General features: G+C 39.0%; 1 protein-coding gene across 7 annotated transcripts in view; it reads left to right on the plus strand.

The window, feature by feature from the left end:
• Positions 1–4,084: 4,084 nt before the first annotated feature.
• LOC145992023 (uncharacterized) overlaps positions 4,085–22,348 on the plus strand; it is a 30,726-nt gene continuing 12,462 nt past the window's right edge. Inside the window, exons 1-3 of one of the 7 annotated variants that reach the window (XM_083128049.1) lie at positions 4,085–4,139; positions 14,396–14,483; positions 19,040–19,536. In XM_083128049.1, the coding sequence (XP_082984175.1) occupies positions 19,049–19,536 (488 nt within the window). In that variant the 5' untranslated portion in view covers positions 4,085–4,139; positions 14,396–14,483; positions 19,040–19,048. The other 6 variants (XM_083128045.1, XM_083128044.1, XM_083128043.1 and 3 more) reach the window with 6 other exon arrangements.

Genomic DNA, 22,348 nt, shown 5'->3' on the forward strand with positions numbered 1-22,348 from the left:
GCTGAGGCAGCAGTTAAATCAATGAAACATCATTTGGTAAGGATAATAGGCAAGTCATCGATAACATTCGAAGAATTGACAACATTATTGTGCCAGATAGAAGCGTGTTTAAATTCAAGACCCATTTCTGTAATCTCACAAGATCCAACAGATCCAACCCCACTTACACCTGGTCACTTCCTCATAGGTCATCCTTTATCCTCGTTACCCGAGCCAGACATCTCCGAATTACCAGTCAACAGACTGACAAGATGGCAGAGAATTCAGCAGTTTCACCAACAATTGTGGCATCGTTGGTCGAGAGAATATTTACATGGATTACAGCAGAGATCCAAGTGGACTCATCAGCAGAAGATTCAAGCAGGTAACGTTGTGATACTGAAGGATGAAAGACTTCCTCCCCTTGTTTGGAATCTCGGCATCATTGAAGCAGTATATCCTGGTAAAGATGGACTTGTTCGAGTCGTCGACGTCAAGACTAAAGGAGGTGTATACAGAAGACCAGTCGTCAAGATTGTACCACTTCCCATCGAAGATGATTTTGAACAATAGTTTAGTGTAGTTTAGTGTCAATATAACAATTTGCAGTTATAAGGTGATTAAGTGTAATCACGTCAGAGAAGTATAGTATATTATTTTGGTCAATTGTACGAGGGGGAGAGAATGTATGATAATCATGTGTTATTTTCATTGAAATGTCACATCAAGAACATAGCGCTTTCGCGCATATCAACATGCATTTGTTTTCTTTATACGCACGACAGTAAGAACGTTGCGCCAGTCAGGTAGTGATGGGTCATGGCAGTTCCTTTTCGGGAAGCAGTTCACCGGAGCTCGCTCACCGAAAGGAAGCGTTCACTGGAAGTCATTCAAAGGAACTACGAAGCCACGGAGCATGCTCTCGGACGAGGCAGTTCCTTTTAGAAAGGCAGTTCACTGGAGCTTCGTCGTTGAAGGAGTCATTCACAGGAGGCGCTACCATACCAACACAGCTCGAAGTTGGTTTCGTTGAGCGGAGGAGGGGACGTGGGAGACTGTTTCTGGAGTGGGTGAAAAGAATTAGAGGGGAGGAATCCGCCTTCGCGCACATATTAAATAGCTATAACAAACAATGTATCGACCGACCGACCGAGGTTCGGGAGCTGCTTTCAGGATGGGTGTGAATGAAAATACATTTTAATGGATAATTGAACTTTAAAGGGCAAAAAGTAGTGTTGCCCACGAGACGAGACTTTGGCCTGTCTCGTCTCGTGGAAATGCTGTGAAATGCTGTCTCGTCTCGAAAATATTCGTTTGTCTCGGGACACATGATCAATCTAGTCTCGTCTCGAATTTTTAAAAGCCTGTCCCGTGGGCAACACTAGCAAAAAGTCCTCATCGGAAAGGAAAAGTTGGACAAGTTATATTCTCCCCTCTTCCTTTCCAAAAATGAATTCGTACCCCTTGTTGTCGCAGTACATTACAGCGCCTGGTCATAGATGAGGAAAAATAATTGCAAATATTTTAAACATGGACGTCCGCTGTATTTTTTTCCAGGGAAGGGCAAACAAGGCATTCTTCCAAGGTTTCAAAGGAGGCATATTTTTTTTCCAAAACAGTATAATCTCCTTAAAAAAAACTTCAGTTTGAAGTTAGCATGCACCTGTAACGCCCTTCTAATAATTAACAAATTGAGATTGAAATGAAATTATACGTATGTGTAAAATGTACAAATTTTAGGTTAAAATTTATTTTCTAGGGTATCCTTCGCCCCTCTCCACCTTTTCAGACTTTCATGCAATTAAATGGATACACGGTCAAACAAACACCCGTAAGAGAATGGAAGAGAGGACGCTAAACCTTTGACTACGAAGAATAGCATTCGTATTTTTCAAGCTCTCTCCGCCTCCCGGCCTCACTTTTACTTAGAGATAATGGAAGAGCACGGAAACGGAACGTTGTCTTAAGTTTGATATGATGATCTTATATCTATCAAGTTCCTTCTACAGTTCCTTGCAATGCGACTTGCGAAAACATGCCACGAAAAGGATTAAAGGTGAATTACTTGCCCATCCTCCCTCATTGTTGAGCTTCTGCAGCATTACTGTAAACAGAGTTGCACGCATAGCTACGCGGAAAACCGCCACTATCAACAATCAGCTACAAAAGAGGGGACCTCGCTCTCTCTCTCTCTCTCTCTCTCTCTCTCTCTCTCTCTCTCTCTCTCTCGATGGTTCATAGGAGTGAGTCATCGACTGGGAGCGTTGGCAACAAGCAACGCTCACGACTTCCAAGGAACTACCAAAAGTCATGGCAGTTCCTTTCGGGAAGCACTTCACCGGAGCTCGCTCACTCAAGCAGCCATTCAAAGGAACGAACGACCAACTCCTCCCGATGTTGGTTTCGTGCAGCTGAAGTGAAGGGGGTGGGGGAGGACTTGCTGGAGTTAGCTTGAGTGAAAAGGATTAGGGGAGAGGGAACTGCGCTTACTACTCCACTTCCCACAAGAAAACCAGAGAACATACACAGCAGTAACAATACACGCAAAGCTCACGACTCCTGGAACGAGGAACTACCACAGAGGAACTGCTCGTTCACTCCGAAGGAGCGAGCACTTCACAGTTCCCAAGAGGGAGTAGTTCAAAAGGAACGGTTCGTTCACGAACGACCCATCACTACAGTCAGGCGAGAGCGCGCGAACAGTGTGGCTGCTCGGACGTTTTATGCAAAAGCAGCTCCGGTGTGCATTGCGATATATACCATAATATATTTGTTATTTGTAGTACTCGTGGTAGTGAATAAAACATCAAAAAACAAAAACAGTGGTATATATATATACATGCACCTATGAATGCAATAAAACTTAAACAGTGAGATAAAATTAGGTTTCTCTTTCCACTCCAGACTGAACTTTCATCAGGGCTTCCCCGCCCCCCGAATCAGAGAGTCTGCGCACGCTTATGCTTGTAAGCCGTGTGAATGGCCGGACGCTTTTACTCTGTATGACGCGACGTCAACTTCCGGCGGCCGGACACTAAACGTCCAAGAACTTCAAGACGACTTGAAGTCGTCTGGCTCGCCGAACGGTACTTGAAAGTAGGGGTGTGCGGGATCCCGAAAAGTCGGGAACAATTTCCAGTCCAAACTTCGGGAAATTCAGAATGGTCATTTTTAAAAGTAATTCTCGACGTTTTCTGCATTACAAGTGTCTGGAACGTATCGGATATTGTTAGTTTTTATTCCAGAAATGCAGAAACAATCACTTCAGGTGGAAATGACATGTAGAATTCGAGATTTGTGGAGCTTCTGGAAATTTCGAACATAACCCGTCCCGAAAATTTCCCGACCAGGAAATGGCGAAATTTTCCCGTTCCGAATGTCGGGATTTATAAAATTTCCCGTCCCGACCAAAAAATTATTTCCCGCACACCCCTACTCAAAAGTCATTTATAGGGGTGTGCCGGATCCCGAAAAGTCGGGACCGGGGTCGGGAAAAAATTTCCCGTCCAGATCCCGACTTCGGGAAATGACTTCCCGACTTTTCGGGATCCCAAGCAGTTGGGAAATACGGAATGGTCATTTTAAAAGGTCTTTAATTCTCGACGTTTTCTGCATTATAAATTTCTGGAACTTATCGGAAATTGTTAGTGTTTGTACTTTGTATCATGAATGCAAAAACAATCACTTAAGGTGAAAATGACGTGTAGAATTCTAGATTTTCAGAGCTTCGGGAAATTTCGAACATGTCCCGTCCCGAAACTTACCCGACTTTGTCGGGAAATTGAGAATTTTTCCCGTCCCGAATGTCGGAATTTAAAAGAAAATACCGTCCCGATCCCGTCTCGACTCAAAACATTCTGTCCCGTACCCCTGTCATTTAGTTTGTTTCATTAGGTGCATTTTACTATTATGCGAATCCGGTTTGGCAACGCTGCTTGCTTCTTCGTCTTTGGGTCTTACAAATTGTCCTATGCCAAATAGAAAATTGTATGAACCCGTGAAATCCATTGATGGATGGAAATAAATATTTGAGAATCTAAGACTAAACGTAATTAACTAGCTGACACATCTTAAGCATATACAACCTTAATTCGTGTTTTTATCTTCTCAAAAAGAAATACGCTGGAAAGGAATAAATCGAAGAAGAAGAAGTAATGAGGGTGAAGGAAACACTTTTCTTACATTGTAGTTAGCTGCCAATGAATTATTATCTTTTAAAAAAGAAAAAACGAATTTTCTTCTAGGCTATCAGGATCTGTATGTTAATGTTACTTTGAAGCATAGATTATAAATAACATTTACCGAGTTGAATGAAGAACGTTATGCCAGAGAAAGTCTGCAGACTTTGCTTGGCAGACGTTAACCTTAAGTTGCATATATTTGGTGAGGAAGGAATTCAGCGAAAATTAAATAAAAAAATTTTAAACTGTTTATCTTTGATAGTAAGTAATACTCAAGTAGCGCAAAGGCTTCAATTTTTCATCTATGCAATCGGTAAATAAAGTCTAAGAAGTAGGTTCTCTGTTGAGACTTATAATTATATGACATTTGCAATCATAATTTCGCATTATTGTTTAAATGCCTTGTCAGTAACATGCTATATGACGCTAGACTTGTAATGAAGAAATGCCATGGCTCCAGGTCAGATTTTTTAATTCAGATATAATCATGGTATTCACGCATTATTATTATTTTTTTTAATATTATTATTACATGGTTCAATTTGTATTTCTGTCTGTTAACACTTGTTTCAGTCTTTGTGATGACTTATTGAATTTTCTGGAGAATATTATTTGGTAACACTTTACTATACCGGAGACGGATTTCTTCAAATTTACAGGAGAAAGTACTTACGCAAATTATTTTCTGTAGCGTTGTTGATGTTCGGGAATGTAGTTTCGATCCATTTTAATGCGAATGCATGTGGTTCTACGAAAATCTATTTCCGACGTGCTATTGCTGCTGCTGTCATTTGCTTTCTGCACGAGAACACAATACGCGCTATTGCTGCTGCTACAACATGACGTGTCGAGGATGCGTCGTGAAGTTGTTGCCGGGTATGGAAGATGCCATGGAATTTGTAATTCCGATGTTGTCCGTATATGCTAAATTGAACGAAAGGAGTGATAATGGAACCTAACCTAATCTAGTAGGCATACCTCGTCCCCGTGATGATTCGTGGGGCTAACGTATGTAAGAAATATACATTATTTTCGTTAGAAATCCATAATTTCACCTATAGAAATGTTCTGCACCGTAGAATAGTACGTTAGCAATGTAAAAAGTTGCTAAATAGATCATTGATAGGTGTCTCCGGTATAGTAAAGTAGTACCTATTATTTTCCTTCCGTGTACTCTTGTTATTCTTCATTTGCGAGCATCCATTCGTTAACTGTTATTGCCATCTATTTTTGGTGCTAGGGAGCAGGCAGATATTACGTCTGTAAATACTTATGATGTTAGATTATGCCGGTAGCATTAATGAAACATAATTAAGTACTTTAATTGTTAGGTGGGTCATGTTTATGGCGCTTAGTATTAAAATAAGGAGCGAATGCAGAATATAGAGAATGTCTCCAATTTCGTTAATATTTGGTATACTAACTAAATTTGGGGTATAATTACAGAATACCAGGAGTATCACCGATTGCTTTCAAATTTGGTATACTCACTAATTTTGACCTCAAAATCACGAATCTGCAGTTAAAAATTGGCGATCACGTCTAGAAAATGCGAAATACCGTGCATACATTACCACTATGATTGTCGATACTAATGGTCGCCATGTTTGATGATGTTAACAAGTGAAGTTTGCTATCCGTTCCATGGAGCGTTGCCTTACATATGACAATATGGCATCTTCAGTAAATTTGGAAAACATACTTGCCGCATGAACCATTCACGTAGGCCCACAAACTATTCACGTAAGGTTAGGTTAGGCAAGCATAGTTAAAATTCAGGGTGTTCATAAACATAGTTTTTGAACGCTAATCATTGTTGTAAATTGTTGTTTCCGTCATAAATCACCAGTGTTTACTTCTTTCACAGATCCCCTTATTTCTACTTCTTTCACATTTTCTAGACGTGACCGCCAATTTTTAACTGTAGATTCATGATTAGGATGCCAAAATTAGTGAGTATGCCAAATTTGAAAGCAATAGGAGATACTCCCGGTATTCTGTAATTGCTCCAAATTTGGCCTTCTAATCACGAATCTGTTGTTAAAATTCGGGGGTCACGTCTGGAAATCGCGAAAGGAGCTGATGTAAGTTGCGATTTTTTTTTTTAAAGCTGAATCTATTGTTTTACGAACCAAATTTTAACTAAGCTTGCCTAACCTAACCTAACCGGAAATGGTTCGTGGGACTATCCATCAATTGTTTGTGGGCTACCCGTGCATGTTTTGTGCAGCTACCTGTTCATAATATACCGACCAGAAGGCCAAAATTAGTTAATCTACCAAATATTAACAAAAATCAAGATACTTTCTTACCCTAACCTTACCGAGAATAGTTTCGTGGGATTATCAGTTAAATCTTTTCCCAATGACCACATATTTTCACAAAATATAAGTGTTGTAGCATGAGCTTCCTCACTCCGCAAAACGCCATGTTTCTAGAAGAATTCTTGAACACTGTTCCCAAACCTACCTCTAATCAAAGTCCGCAATGCCATGCTTCAACAAAGCAACAACTAATGATCTGCAAGTAACGAAGGAACAGTGTGGCAATGCTGTAGAGAGAACAAGAAATGCCGAACGTCACTTGTTCATATCATCAAACATGGAAAACGATAGCGGTAATGGAAAATGTAATTTTCCAACATATATAGACGTAAGTGTACAATTTTTACATGTGACCCCCACATCTGAACTCTAGATACGTTATCAGAACTGCATATTTAGTAAGTATGAAAGGAATTATAGACATTCTCTATATTGTGCAATCATACCTAAAAAAATGTTCATAAATATGTAACAGTTCTGAATGTTTAATATTTTTTGCAAGTGTTATAGGAGTACTTAGAAGTGCTTTACAATATTGGAAACAAGTGTGAGAGCAAGTTCAAAGCTTGGTGAAACTAATTACTACAGTTAAAACATTCACTAAATATTATTCATCAGAGAAATTATGATTTGAAATGTAACAACGGAAGCAGTTAGCGACGAATTACCCTTTTGCACCCCGACACACGTGAAATAGATGGTAGCAGCAGTCTGTATCCAAGATGACAGTAAACAAATGGTGCTTTGCAAACAAAGGATCATGTAGGAGTAAAAGACAGGGAAAAGTTGTTCTCGAGAAAATATGCAGTAAGTAATTACTAAGATTCTGAACTATGTGATAACATACATAATTTGAAATTGAACAATGTAATGTCCTTGCTACATGATAAATTCAGAATTAAACAATCGGAACTTGGCCCCATAAATGTCCTTATTGTGTAACCAAACCTCTTTTGAGCCTTGAAAAAAAATAATTGTAGGCAGTATGTATTTGAGGATAATCTTAAAAAAAGAATGGCTGCTTGCTGCAAAGCATGGATGCTCGCTTAAGCTACATTTCCAATCATAAATCTCTGGTAAATAATACTAAAGGCAGTCTCACACGGCAGTTAGGTACGTCCTCACTTCGTGATCGACTTCTAACTTCCTTACTTAACGATCGCGTGAGAGCTTACTCTTATTCAGTTCCCGACAGAACCGTCCCTAAATCCATCCTTAATACCAAAGAAATACCATCAGAATTGAGGAGCACACTGGCCAGCTGAAGTAGGAAGTAGAAGAAGAAAGACAATATATGTTTGACTGTTTATTCAAGGCAGCTTAAAAAAGAAAAAGATTCGACCAATACAGCTATATAAATGATTGGGGCGAATATTTTATTTGTCGAGTGAAGAGTCTACTAACTATTATTGTTTTAAATAAATACTTCGTATGTCTAAATTTCCTACTGGTTTGTTGTCTGTAGCCTGTAGCAAGCAGACTGTGCCGTGTGTAGTACCACAGTAAATAAATCTGCTAGTGTTGTAATGATATATAAATTATGAATTGTTTCATGGACTTCAAAGTAAATTTCACAATAAATATTTTACAATCAAAGAGGTGTCAATGAAATATAATTATAATATGGTAATTTAATGTAAACACCACAATTTTTGCACTTCGAATGTTGTGAAGTTTATGTAATTTATTTGACTAGTTTGTATTGGGGAATATATTTCAAAACCGTACGAGAAGGGTTTCATTACAATATGCAACTTCTATCGTAATATATGAGCAATGCAGCTTTATGCTAGTGGTATATCAACTTGAAATAAAATATGTTATGTACTCACATTCACAGCCACAGGTTAGATGTGCTGCATTTTTCAACAGTGCCAATGTTATTCTCTTATTCTTTTAAGAGAAAACATTATTTTCCCAAATGCTGTTGCTACTATGTCATGTGACGTTAGGTGCAAAGGGGTATACTGCCTCTAAATGCTTTTCTTGTTTGGATAGGTAGGTCATGCTTAGGGTTGTTAGCATGAAAATAACATCCATAAAAGCTTCCACAGTAAAATCTGATCTCAAGCAGAGCCTTCGAGCCTCACATGACAATCCACTAACACTCTGTGTCCGAGTTATTGACGTTTGAAAACGTGGGAAAATGATTTTCCGTAGTGAATAATGGCAAAACGGGTGGAGAGAAGTCGTCGGTGTTGGGCGGTCCACTAAGAAATTTGGTACACTCTTGTCAAAAAATCACGCGGCAATGTTGTGCAATGTCGGTGCAAGGGATTCCCCAAAGGACGCGAACGAAGATGTTGACGGGAGTGGGGTGGGTGTGCGTTCTGCGTGAGCTGGTATCGACGAAAATTGGCATGTGTTGAATGGCACCAAAAAACAAAGAAAATTTTTTGAGCGAAGGGCACCATGACGTAAAAACTTCTCTCCACTCGTTTTGCCATTATTCACTTCGGAAAATCATTTTCCCACGTTTTCAAACGTCAATAACTCGGCAACAAAGCCTTTTCCGGAATTTCGTTACATGAACTTTCCACCTTATTTTCACTCGTACAATCACCTCCCAAGCGTTGTAAACGAACTTACGAAACACCCTGTATTTATGTATAATAGCATATCGCTTCAAGTCTTATTATTTATGAAATTAGAAAGTCAGTATGTTGTGGGCAGACGAATTATTGGAAACAGTCCCTTTTCCCCCAATAAGGAAAGAAATTTCATTTTAGTACGCAAGTACGAGAACTTATCAATAAATTTTGAAAAGCCTAACAATATGAAATTTGTATATTCGTTGCGGGGTGGGGGTTGGGGTATTGTACTTTCTCAAAGTAGGCCTACAGTGAAAAACTGTACAAGGGTGAAATTACGTACACAAAACCTCTTATCTGTTTTCTCCCTATGCTAATTTACATTTTTGCCATTTCATGTTACTTTTCTGGTTTTTAAACTTTTATTCCGATGTGACAATAAAAATGACTAACAAACTAATGGTAGTGATCAGGAAAGTTATAAACATTCATTTTGTACTCGGAATTTGAACTCGAGACCTTTCTTTCAAGTGCTTATTGTTTTCAGAGTGCTTTCTTAAAATTCCCTGTGTGTCTGTGTGTGTGTGTGTGTATTTGTGTGTGCACATGTGTGTTTGTGTGTGCACGTGTGTGCTTGCATGCATAGGCCGGCCCAACCAAAAAGTTTTTAATGGAGGTTAGGCTGGTGAAAAAGTATTTTGAATGTGTAAATTGGTAAGAAAGTGGCCAAAATAATTTAAATTACTTATTTTTTTAAAGAAAATTAAGACTGAAAGGGGATTTATGATCACCATAATACCCTTTTCCAGTTTGTATGTGTTTATTTATCATCTTTGTTCTGTCTATTTAATTTTGAAAGTGAGGACTGATCTGCTATAATGTTAGATGCAAATTGTGAATTTTCGAAGTGAAACTTCATAGAGGATTCAAGTATTTGCACATGTGGAGACAGATAAATAAAATGTAGGTTTCGTGCTAAATGATCACTTCCATGAAATAGTTAAATTCTTTCGTCTGTACTGAAACAACAACACTGACATTTATGCATTTTGGTGTCTGGGGAGATGGGGGGGGGGGGGGGGGTACATGATGTTTTGAAGCCATAATCAGTTGCTATCCCAAGTGCCGAAGTCACCTCATATCAGTGCAAACTTGGAATATATTGTACATGTAACCAGGTGTAGAAAAAAATTAAATATTTCAGGTGCAAGCCCCTTTTTCACATTAGCCATCATCATTTATGTATCATGTATGTGTGTATATTTGCAAATATGGGCTATGAAAGCCATGAATCCAACAACAACATGTGTTCTTTAAATATTTAAGTTATGAATGTATACAAGATTGTACGAGGGTGGATTGAAAAGTTCTCTGAATGGAATAGAAAGAAACGACTTACAACAGTGATTTTTTTTTTTATTTTTCAATGTAGTCTCCCTGTACACTATAGCTGTTTTCAGTTGTTACGGCGTGCACTCTAGAAGCTGGCAGGGGAAGTGGAGAGCGGGGAAACGACCTATCCAGCGCAACGAGAGAGGCCGGTTAGAGAGAGAGACTGCAGCGTTGCCAGAGTAGCGGGAAAGATGAGTTGAAATCGAAAGAACCATGAAATACAGACGTCCCATTGTTCGCGTATGGCCTGAGAATGCATATTATCCCCATCTTGTGGTCAGTAGAATACCGATAAGTGTATGATATCAAGTGTATACGTTGTAGGAATTCTTTCGAACTGTACCGAATGGTAGCTAGCATTGACCATTACAATCACTGCATCTTTGATGTTCCTTTCGTCAAGCGTATCTAAAAACTGCAAAAAACCACTGAAAACTAATTTACATTTCTGTAGAAAACCAGTGTGACTGGAACCGACGTGACAAACAATATTGCTTCCACCCTTACCCACGGGCAGTTTTAAACCGCCTGTACCCTCTTTATTTTGCCAGATTTTCGTTGGAGCGTAATTCTGATGTATGTACGTACGTTTCATCTAAATGAAATACCTATAGGGCAAAGGTTCCTTATTTTTTAGAAGATGCATTTTTCGCAAAAACGTTACTCTGGCAGTAACTATATCGGCTCTCTCCATCAGAAATCGTCTACCGTCATTGCTCTTTTTGTACTTGAACCCCATATACTTCAGTATCCTCCACAACGACGAAACTCCCCACTGAAAGCTTATTTGTGTATGCAAATCAACGAAAACTTGTTCAGTGTTGGATATTCACCCTTTACATAATACCCGAGGATAATTATTCTTATTATATCTTTATCGCAAACGTCGATTGCCTTTGTGATACTGTTCCTTTTGATTAGTTTGCGCGGTGATTCAAATTACGTTGAACCCGACGCCTCAAGACTGTCTTTGTCTTCCCTAACAATACGCTGCACAGTTCGCGTACTCACTCCACAAGTTTCCTGCCTTGGCTACAAACTACCTCTTTCCTCTTCGCCATCATACGATACTTACTGCGTTAATAAGCGCAAAGCTCCCTATGGAACAACGAGAGTACAAATAAACGTCACATCACATGCCACATACACGTTTATCGAAGAAACAATGCAGTTAGGCAATACACGACGCGACAACAATTACTCATACGTATGTTATTCCTACATTCCGCTCATAACAAACAGGAATCAACACTGGGGCAAAACACCATCAACAACGCGGTGAATTGGCAACACAGCAACGTGCAGAACGAAGTTAGCGCTGCAGCTTCCTCCCGCAACTGCGTAACTCTCGGCTCCACCGCTAGGTGGTCTGTTCTCTGGTTGGTCAGCGGCATGTTCCCCGCTCCCCACTTCCCCTGCCAGCTTCTAGAGCACACGACGTAAGAACTGAAAAGAGCTATAATGCACTTGGTCCAGCGATGTTCCAATGCCTTGATCCCATCTCGAAAATTAGATTCCTCCAGGCCTGTGAAATACGTGTCAACTTCAGCTATTAGTTCTTCCTTTGAAGAGAATCTCCATCCACCGAGGAAACTTTTGAGTTTGGGGAAAAGATGGAAGTCTGAGGGAGCCAAATCAGGCGAATAAGGTAGATGTGGCAACAATTCGTAACCAAGTTCATGAATTTTTGCCATGGCAACGACACTTGTGTGAGGGCGCACATTGTCCTGATGCAAGATGATTTTCTTTCTTGCCAAACCTGGCCTCTTTTTCCGTATCTTATGCTTTAGTTGGTCGAGGAGATTAGCGTAGTATTGTCCTGTAATTGTTTGACCAGTGGGAAGATAATCGATCAACAGAATCCCTTTCGCATCCCAAAACACTGACGCCATTACCTTTCCGGCCGACCGTATTGCCTTTGCTTTCTTTGGTGGTGGTGAATCAACATGTTTCCACTGCTTTGACTGTTGTTTTGTCTCTGGGGTATAGTAGTGGACCCACGTTTCATCTGTCGTCACAAACCGGCACAAAAAATCTGTTTGGTTTCTCTTGAAACGAGTCAAACATTGTTCGGAAATGTCCACTCTGATGCGTTTATGGTCCTTTGTTAAAAGTCGCGGCACCCATCTTGCAGATAATTTTCTCATATCCAATTCAAGTGTTAAAATGTGATACGCCCGTTCGGATGACATTCCTATAGCTTCAGCAATTTCACGCACTTTCAGTCGGCGATCCTCCATGACCAATTTATGCACTTTTCAATAATTTCTGGGGTAGTAGCACATTTTGGGCGACCACTACGTGGATCATCTTCTAAGCTGTCCCAACCAAATTTAAACTTGTTTGTCCACTTTGCAACAGTTGAATATGAAGGAGCAGAGTCCCCCAGTGTGTTCAGAAAATCGGCATGAATTTCCTTTGCTTTCATACCTTTCTTTACGAAGTACTTAATCACTGCTCGAATCTCGATTTTTTCCATCTTCACAAAGCACTGCACGGGAACAACTACAAAGTGACGTCCGCACCACAGATCTCTACCCAGAACACTGACGCGCCACGTGTTTATTAATAAAGGATGGCCTATTACTATGCGGGAACCTCGTTGTCCTAGCACAGACATCTGGTGGTGATTCAGAGAACTTTTCAAACCACCCTCGTATGAATGGGGATGGCCTCCTGGTAGCAGCATGAATCCAATGCAATGCAATACATTCAAATACATGACTGACTCTAACATATCGCTGCCGATTTTAAACTGTGGCTGACAACAGTGCATAAATTTATTAAATTTATTGGAATTGAAATTTATGCAGGTATGGATGTTTGATCATGGTAAATTTTCATCTGATGAGTCTTGAACTGGGTATATGTTTCTTTGTGAGTATCCCTTCACATAATATTCATTCTGCCTGTCCCAGTTAGCCAGAAGGGACAAACAAGTAACATTAGTTGCAGCAGGCTTGAAAACAGGGTGTTAAAATCACCACAACCTCTTTCTTTTCCAAATTCTTGTTAAAATTCCAATTTCCATTGAGAATTTACATGATTAAGGGGTAACACTCTCCCTGATCCCCATGCGAGTCACCAGTTCTCATCACAGGTAGCAAGATGTTATACACAGTTTATCAGTGTGTGTTTATACAGGAGAAGTACTGGTCTACCAGTAAATCACATCTTCCTTAATTTCTTTCTACAAATTGAGAAACCACTCGCAGTAATGTACACTTTGTGTTGGGGGCTAAAAGATCTTCATGGCCTGATTTTTAGGTACATAGCCACTCTTTGACTGGATAATGATGAACATCATATGCACACTTTGCCAGTCTGACAGCTAATTGCACTACCCTTTCTCATACAGTAATAATGGACTTATTTCTTCCAGTTTGTGGGTCCTCCCCTATGGCATAGTGTTAACGTTGTTGCCTGTGCAAGGTGTGATACCCACCGAAGGTCTATAGTGGTTCCAATCCCACTTGAAACTGTAGGTCCAGTCCGATTAGCCTATCTGTGCATAAAGTGGACTTAAAACAACATCTCAACCCTTCCAGTTTCTGTACCAACCTGAGAATTGTCTTTCAGTCAGGACCACCCTGAACACCGTACTCACTTTTTGTATTGCAGCACTGTGTATAACATCTTACTGCTTGTGGCAAGTATTCATAGGAACATCCTAAACTTCGGCACATCAACACAACCTCATTATCTGTACCAAACTCTCCAACATTTCATGATTGCAATTATGTCCAACTATCACTACATCCACAAAAGTTACAACTAATTAAAAAGTGCAGCAAGCTGAAATCAATAATGTCCTAAAAAAAAAAAAATTCATACAGTTTAATTGAAACTGTTTACTTGTAGTGAAAGTAACCAGCATTACATTAAGAAGGTAACATTTCTCTTTGTTTAAGGTGTCTGAAGATGATGAGTTTCCAAAATATATGTGCCATGCTTGTCACAGTCAGCTAGAAAATTTTGATATTTTCAGAAAGTGCTGTCATGAATCTGAAAAAGTTTTGAAGTCCTTTGAAACTTCATCTGCTGATTTTAAAGATGAGAGCTCATCAGATCAAGAGGTATGTTCTTTTTGTAAATATTTCTTAAACTGACGCAAATGCCATTGTTATTTGTTAATGCTGATATATTTTTCTAGATATACATAGTTCTTTTTTTTTTTTCTTATTTTGTTTGTGTACTTTTAGATTCAATATCATTTCAAAGTAGAGTTGGCCTGGGTGGACCCAGCCTAGTTTTCAGAAAATTTTGTAATTTTTTGCTGTGAATACTTGTGGGATTTAACAATTCGCGATTAAAATTAACCGATATGCCATCTGGTGGGACTTTCAGGAACTGGTCTTAGCTAGGATACTTTGTGTTGAAGTTGTTTAAAGCATGGGGAATATGCGAGAGATTAAGGTCTACTGTTCATGTTTTTTTGTGCTCTAAATTGTTTTATGGGTCAGAACAAATGAAAAGTTTTCATGTATTTCCACCCTGTGGAATCAACAAAATGAAATTTGTAAATAAATCAGGGGATACGTAATTGATTGACAGAAGATTGGCATGGGGAATAACACTGTAATTCGGCAAGGAAATTACAAAGAATGCACTAGTCGATTCACTTTATTTTTCAAGAGATTGCCATGAAAGTAAAGTTTTAAATTGTACTTTATAAATAAAACTTTTTTCTTTTTCAAAAAGTCATGAAGCATCTTACCCAATGCATTCATGTATTATGTATGTATGAAATTTGGAACAGGTGCAAGTCGATTAAGAGAGAAGATGAAAATAATTTTAGAATGAATCAATGTCAAATGTAACCAGAAAAATAAAATGGAAATGCTGATGTTGCTGCTTCATTCAGTACGATGTTCTATTTCAGTGAGGATAGCCTGGTCATGAAATCGTGAATATTATCGAGAAAGAACTGCAACGATATGTTCGCAATTTTCTCCTGCCAGCTTTTCAAGTTTAGGTCAATTTCAATTTCTTTATTTTCAAAACGCTGCTGTTTCATACTACTGCTGAATGTAAACAAAGAGTTATCCTACTTAGAGCGGCCATATTGGAAGCAACACTAGTGCTCAGGCGGTAATTTTAATCGTGAATTGTCAACAGCTTGATAAAACTTGCAAAAAAAACAAAACGTTGTAGAGCTTTATGTAGTACAAGTTACCATGTTTTTTTTTTAATAATGTTTGGTAAGTGCCTATGATGGCTTGAGGAAAGGAAATAAATGTATTTTTAACTGTAGTAAATTTTGTTTCATAAATTAAAATATACAATTGAAATTCACTAAATATTTACTAAAATTGTTCCGCATCTTGTCAAAAACATTATACTTTTAACTTTCTCACAGGTATATTTCTGAAAAAAAAACAGGTTTCCTGGCGAGCCATAGAGCAAACTGATCCCTAGAGAAGTTGCTCAGATTTATGAAAGGAGAGAGATCTTTGAGCAGTGGCGTAGCACAGTTCTCTGGGGGGGCCCCCCTGCAAGTAAAAGCCACCTGTTCAAGCTGCTCCGATACCAACCTAGCGTCGTATAAAGTGGGTACCTGGAGGAAACTCTGAGGGACATGATGCTGATCACATCATCCCCACCTTTGGCCGTGAACAAGAACTCATAACACCACACCCCCTGTTCGCCTTCATGTCATGGTGCTAAAGCACAGGGGAGCTCTTTACTTTTCTTATGTCAATATGAAAAGGCTTGGGAGTCCCCTTGAAAATATTTACTGTGAAGTTACATTTTTAATATAACATGTAATATTAATATTAGCGGTAACACACTCCTTGAAGAATTCCACTTTCGAGTATCGATGCGCACACCATGCAACACAACCTTATTTTATACACAAAAACCTAGACTACAAATTCAAATAAGATCTCCCTTTTACAGACTTGCCACACAATATAATAACCTCCCATCAAATATTGATATATTTTCCTCCGAGTTTGCCTTTTGGTCTTCTATTAGAAGCATCTTTTACTTTTTTTTTTGTTTGTTAATTTGCTATTCATTTCTGTGTTTCTTTTGTTACTTTTAATTATTGTTATGTTTCATTTTTTGCTTATTATTATTATTATTTTTTTTTTACTTTTTCATTGTTGACAATTTCAGTGTAAATGGCCACCTGTGCTGTATCTGGAATTTTTTCAATAAATAAATAAATAAATAAATGAAAGGTCACGAATTACCAAGTTTGATGTTTATTGTGTAGCAACAAGGCATCGCCTGATGAGCAACTGAATCTTTCTACTGGATTCATAACTGTAGACATTGACAAGCTACACTACGTTTACAACAAACTGCGTAGCTACAAAGGTATGAGATGAGGGATATTTTCCTATCTATGGCCATCTGCAAGCAAGTACGTTAATTTTGCATTTCGGAGGGGACCCACATGACAAGTTACCCAGGCCCCTCTGGCTGAGACAATACGCCACTGCTTATTATTGCAGACGTAGTCATATGATGTTACTGGGAACCAGATTTCTGTTTCGTAAATCGATGTATTTTGTAAGCGACACTACCTGTGAAATTTCAGGAGCACATTGCAGGGTGGCTGCTACGCTACTGTCTTTGAGTATCACTGCAGGAGGAAAACTCTTGTGATTCAAAAGGAATTGACACGTTCTAATTGTTGTTTCAGTCAACATAATTAACTTATGTGACCTTGAGTTGCATATATCAATGGAGCAACTCATCGTGGGTTCTTTTTTGGGGGAGAGGGGGGGATGTAGTTCATTGCCGTAACACCAGGAGACCAGTGGTTTCTAGCTGGCTTCATCTCAGATTGAGAAACTTTCTGTGTTATGGAATTTGCAAGAACAGAGTCAACAGTGCCTCCTGCCCAGTTCCATTTTACAAGCCACCGCCTAACAAGCAATCCATCTATGATTGGGTGAAGATATTCCAGAAGACTGACTGCATTTATGGAGTAAAGAGCAGTGCCCAGAAATTGACACATTGAGTCAATGCTCAAACTGGTATTCCACAACTTGTTGAGGGAATGTCTTCATGTTAAGCTTTACAAGGTGTGTTTCAAGAACTTGGCCATTACAGACTCTGTTCTTGCATATTCTGCAACACAGAAAGCTGTCTCAATCTGAGATGCAGCCATTTTGCGACCACTAGTCTTCTGGCATTACGATGAACTGCAGTCCATTTTATTCACAGATAGGCAAATTGGACTGGACCTACAGTTTAACCCTTAAATGTTGAGAGGTGACATACGTGTCATATTTAGGTGAGGTTGCTAATGCTGAGATGTGAAATATATGTCACATTGTTTTTCCACTTATGTAACATATTGTCAATTGTGATTCATGACATTTTTACGTAGTCGTCACAAGACTTGCCAAATGTCAGGGTTGAACTTTCAACTGGGGGAAAGCACAATATTTCTTTGCAGTAAATGCTGAGGTCATTGCCTATTCAATGTAAACGCTCACTGCATAGACCTTGCAATTACAAAAGACAATTTATATTGCCCCATATGATGAAAATTATGAAATCTGATTAATTTGTATTCTTCCTGTAATTAACATGTATGAATTACAAAGTAAACAAGGGGTCCCAGGTTTGAATCCCAGCCTGGGTATGGATGTTTATGAGTGTCCATTCATCAATTTCATCACATCATCACTCATCGCCATCTTCACAAATTAGCCAAAAGGGGCACAAAAAGGGAAGTAAAATAAAGCAAACCAAGCAATCAATACAAAGTAAACATAAAGGCTACAGTACAGCATGCTATTGTATTTTATTTTCTTGTTGATATTGACTTTTCTGGATTGTCAGTTTATATAGTAGTATTAACTTTTTTGACCATAGGCATGTAGCCTAGACTACTGAAAGAGTGATTTATTATTTGTAACTAGCATTTGTAGTTACCGAGATATATATTTTTTTAAAACATTGTGCAATTTTAAGCTTCCCGCTGAAAATGCCGTGAGCTTTCAGGCCTTAAGGTGTAAAACGGGTCTCAGTGTTTAAGGGTGAAAGTGAGATCTGAACCATTTCATGCCTCCAGGGGTACTGATTAGAAGGAGATTACATTACCACTACACCATCAGGGAGACCACAGGATAAAAAGAAGAGAATAAGCTTTATTAGTTACTCTGTAAGTTATTTTCAACTCATGCTTGCGTAAGTTAATTATGATGGATGAAACAACAATTAGAAAGTGTTGATTTTTTTTTTTTTGAATGTGTTTGTTTTGTTTTAATTGTGTTTTGAGTCCACTTATCCACATATAGGATTATTGGGACTGGACCTGCAGTTCAAAGTGGGATCCAAACCACTATGTCCCTCCACTGGGTATTGAACCTGATCCCCTTGATTATATTTCTTTTTGAATCACATTCTGTGTGTTGATGCGGAGGGGAACACTTGAAATGAGTCAGGGAATTATAATGTTGCATATGCAGTGAGTGTGAATTTTTCACAGTGTATTTGAAGATCATGCTGAAGCACAATATTCTCCGAATATTCGGGGAATTGGGTTTGGCTCAATAAATAGGAACCTGCATTTTCCAAGTAATTAAAGCCCTATCACTAATTGAATTTATTTATTTCAAGGCATATTTTAATTCAGACTATAATAATTGTGTGTATTTATTTTCAGGTTTCAGAAATGTCACTCCTTTCACCTTGTGTACAGTTAACAGAAGCTGTGGTGCCAGGTGGTAGTAGACCAGAAGTAAATTTCTATTCTGTGAAATCTGAAAGGGAAGATATTAGGATGAACTATAGCAGTCCCAGTGGGAGCCCTGAACCTTGTAGCTGGAGTGTGAAAGGAATTGCAGCTAGGAATGAAATTCCGAGCGGTTCAACTCACAACAGCTTGATCAAAGCTGCCGAATGCATGGATTCTTGTGTTGGAGTTGTTAATTCGTGGGGCAACAAAGTGGACAACATTGACAGCAATAGTATTTCAGAATCTGTTGCTGGTAGTGACAATGGAGATCAAGGTCCAGTTGACCCACATCAGCAGAAAGTTTCAGAGATGCCAGATGCACCGAAGAAACACTTGGTGGAGGGTGAAATTTCTCAAGCATATTCAGAGCATCATGAGGTTTTCAACAGTCAGTGTGAAGCAGATTCAAAAGTTGATGAAGAAAGGTAAGGATTTGAACTTGGGTTATTTTGTTGAGTCCCCTATTTGGTTACTGTCAAGTCCTTCGGCAGTCTCGCAATGTGGCCGTCCAGTCTAGGCATCATGCTTGGGGCTCCAGCTACGGGATGCTCACAGGTTCGTGTCTCCTAGGCGAAGCGTAACAACTTCTCTTGAGATCTCGGCCTGTGTGAGTAGCATAACCCTGTCATGAAAACCTACTACGACGACTGGGGGTTCGTCCTGCTGACCACACATCACTCCGTAACTGGTTGTATGATCACCCATCTCTGCTTAGGCTGTGGGAGTGAGGCCGGCAGTTGGTATGTAAGCCCAGGCCCTCAATGGGCTGTTGCACCACAGGCTATTATTATGTCCCTTAGCAACAGAGCTAGATTGCTTACCAGAACAATTTTGTGGTTTCTGAACTAGGTATCCGGCTAGAAATGCTCCAGATTTGTTAGCCAACTATTTCTGCCAACTACATCATGTTCTGTTTCGCCACTTGCTTGTGTGCTCAATGCTGTGAACAATCATCTTCAACCCAAGATATAATATTAATTTCCAACATAACTTCTGTGGAGCAGGGCTGCCAACTTCATATATATATATTTTTTTGTGTGTAGGGAGGCCAAGATGGACAATATTATTTTTATAATTACAGAGAAACTTAGCACTCATGGTTTCGGGGTGTAAGGGGTGCTCCTTCCACGTAGTGCACCCAATAGTCAACCTCACTTCCACATAGTACACCCCGGACTGCAGACTAATTTCTATCCTAGTTCTTATACTCACGAAATACGTAGTCCAGATGAAGTATCTGAGGTTAACATGTGGGGGTGACATGCTGAAATTGTTAATTGACCTGTAGAAGTTGTAAAATAAGCTTTTCAATTAACGCGATCGTTCTCCGTATACAAGCATGGAAACCATGTTTGTTCAACGTATCTGCGTGGTGTAATGAAGATGGCGACTTTGAAGGTAGGAAATAAAGTTCTTCCTTTCGTAACTTTTAGTTGTGTACATATTAATAATACGGGGCATTCGTTCATATTTCGCATAGGCAATAATTTAGGACACTTGATCATGATTGTTTAGTTAAAATTTGTCGCTCAAGTGCTACGAAACACATTTTTTAAGGTCCCCCACAAACCATTCACGCATAGCCCCAAAAACTATTCATGCATAGCCCCACAAACCATTCACGGTAAGGTTTGGTTCGGTTAGGCAAACAGTTAAAATTTTGTTCTAAAACGTAAAATATTGAAATAACCATTGTTTTCGTGGAGAAATCCAGGGTTTCTGTTCCAATCGCGGACCACTCAATATCGCTTATTTTGCAATTTCTACATCTGACCTCAAATTTTAACTTCAAATTCATGATTAGGAGGCCTCAATTAGTGAGTATGTGAAATATTACAAAAATCGGGGAGGGATCCGGTATTGTCAATTCGCTCCTCTGTTTTTAATATGTTCCATTAATGTTGGTGGCTACTGCCACCATCCTCATTGGAACTCGTTGTGTTGTTGCATAATTTTTATGTATAATGTATATACTTCTTGACGAATGTGGGAGGAGGGGAAAGTGCCTTGCCCAACCCATGCTGTTCTGTTATGTTATTTGTTGGCAATGTTTCCACAGTACTACAAAATAAATACGTAAAATAGTATCAAAACTTTTCAAACTTATGTGAGTGAGTATATGTTAATCCAGACGACGTTTCGGAGGTAAATACTTCCTCCTCCTTCAGGTCTTCCACCTCCTTCAGGGTGTTCGTGTGTAGGAATAATGGGCCTAAGAGGAACACCTTAAATTTTGTTTACTATTTTTTATTCTTTTTGATAAAGGACAAAAGAGAGAAGAGATTGGTTTCACATTACAGCTTTACTGTTAGTTTTAGATGTTGTGTCCGGGGCTGGTAAATCACCAATTATACGTACTTCCTCATCATGTTGTTAATCTCTGATATGGGGAGAAAGGTGTGTTTGTTTGAATGACTGAGGATTAAGCTTAATAAATCGTTAATTAGGATCGGGTTTCTCAAACAATGCAAAAAAGCTGGGGTATTGCCCAATTTCCTGAAATGGGGGTACCAATCTTTTAGTACCAATGGTAGGGAAAAAAAAGGAATTACAATTTAAGATGTTAGGAAAGTGTATTAGAGAAGCGTATGGGCAAGTTGAATGCCTTAACCGCAATTGTTATGGGTTGCATCTAGAAATCGGGAAGAAACTGGACGAAGTGACATGGAGACGCATTGAAGAATGGCATTTTAAGGCTGTCGATATGGCAAGGGATAGAGATTATGATACTATCGGTAGGAAAATGGCAAAATTGGGGATAAATAAAGGGACCACCGGAAAAAAGGAAAAACGTGTAATGAGTGATATGACAAATGAGACCGTTTTGAATTTGACTAAACACGAACCCCAAACGACCTTAATGGAGATAATGGGTAAAGGGCATAAATTTGCGTCAGAGGGGAAAACTTTGAGAAAGAGGAGTTTATTATTGCCACTGATAAAATTGTAGGGAAGTTGGATGAAAATGAGGATCGAAGAGAAGTTAGACAAAAGATGTGGGATTTATTGGACGAACAAATGCATATTAACATTAAGGGGGACCATCAAACCCAGAGTGTGAATATAAAATGGATAAATTAAAATAAGTTTTGGGAAAATTTACATATTGCGAAAAAATGGGTTAAGAGGAACAATGTATTTTTGATTAGATCTGACAAAATAAAATGGTGACCATGGAGAGGGAAGAATACCGTGATAAGTTGGAAAATAGTTTTAGAAATGACAATTATGAGGAAA

The sequence above is a fragment of the Lepisma saccharinum genome, chromosome 9 (genome assembly GCF_977018435.1).
Source record: "Lepisma saccharinum chromosome 9, izLepSacc3.1, whole genome shotgun sequence".
Classification (NCBI taxonomy): Eukaryota; Metazoa; Arthropoda; class Insecta; order Zygentoma; family Lepismatidae; genus Lepisma; species Lepisma saccharinum.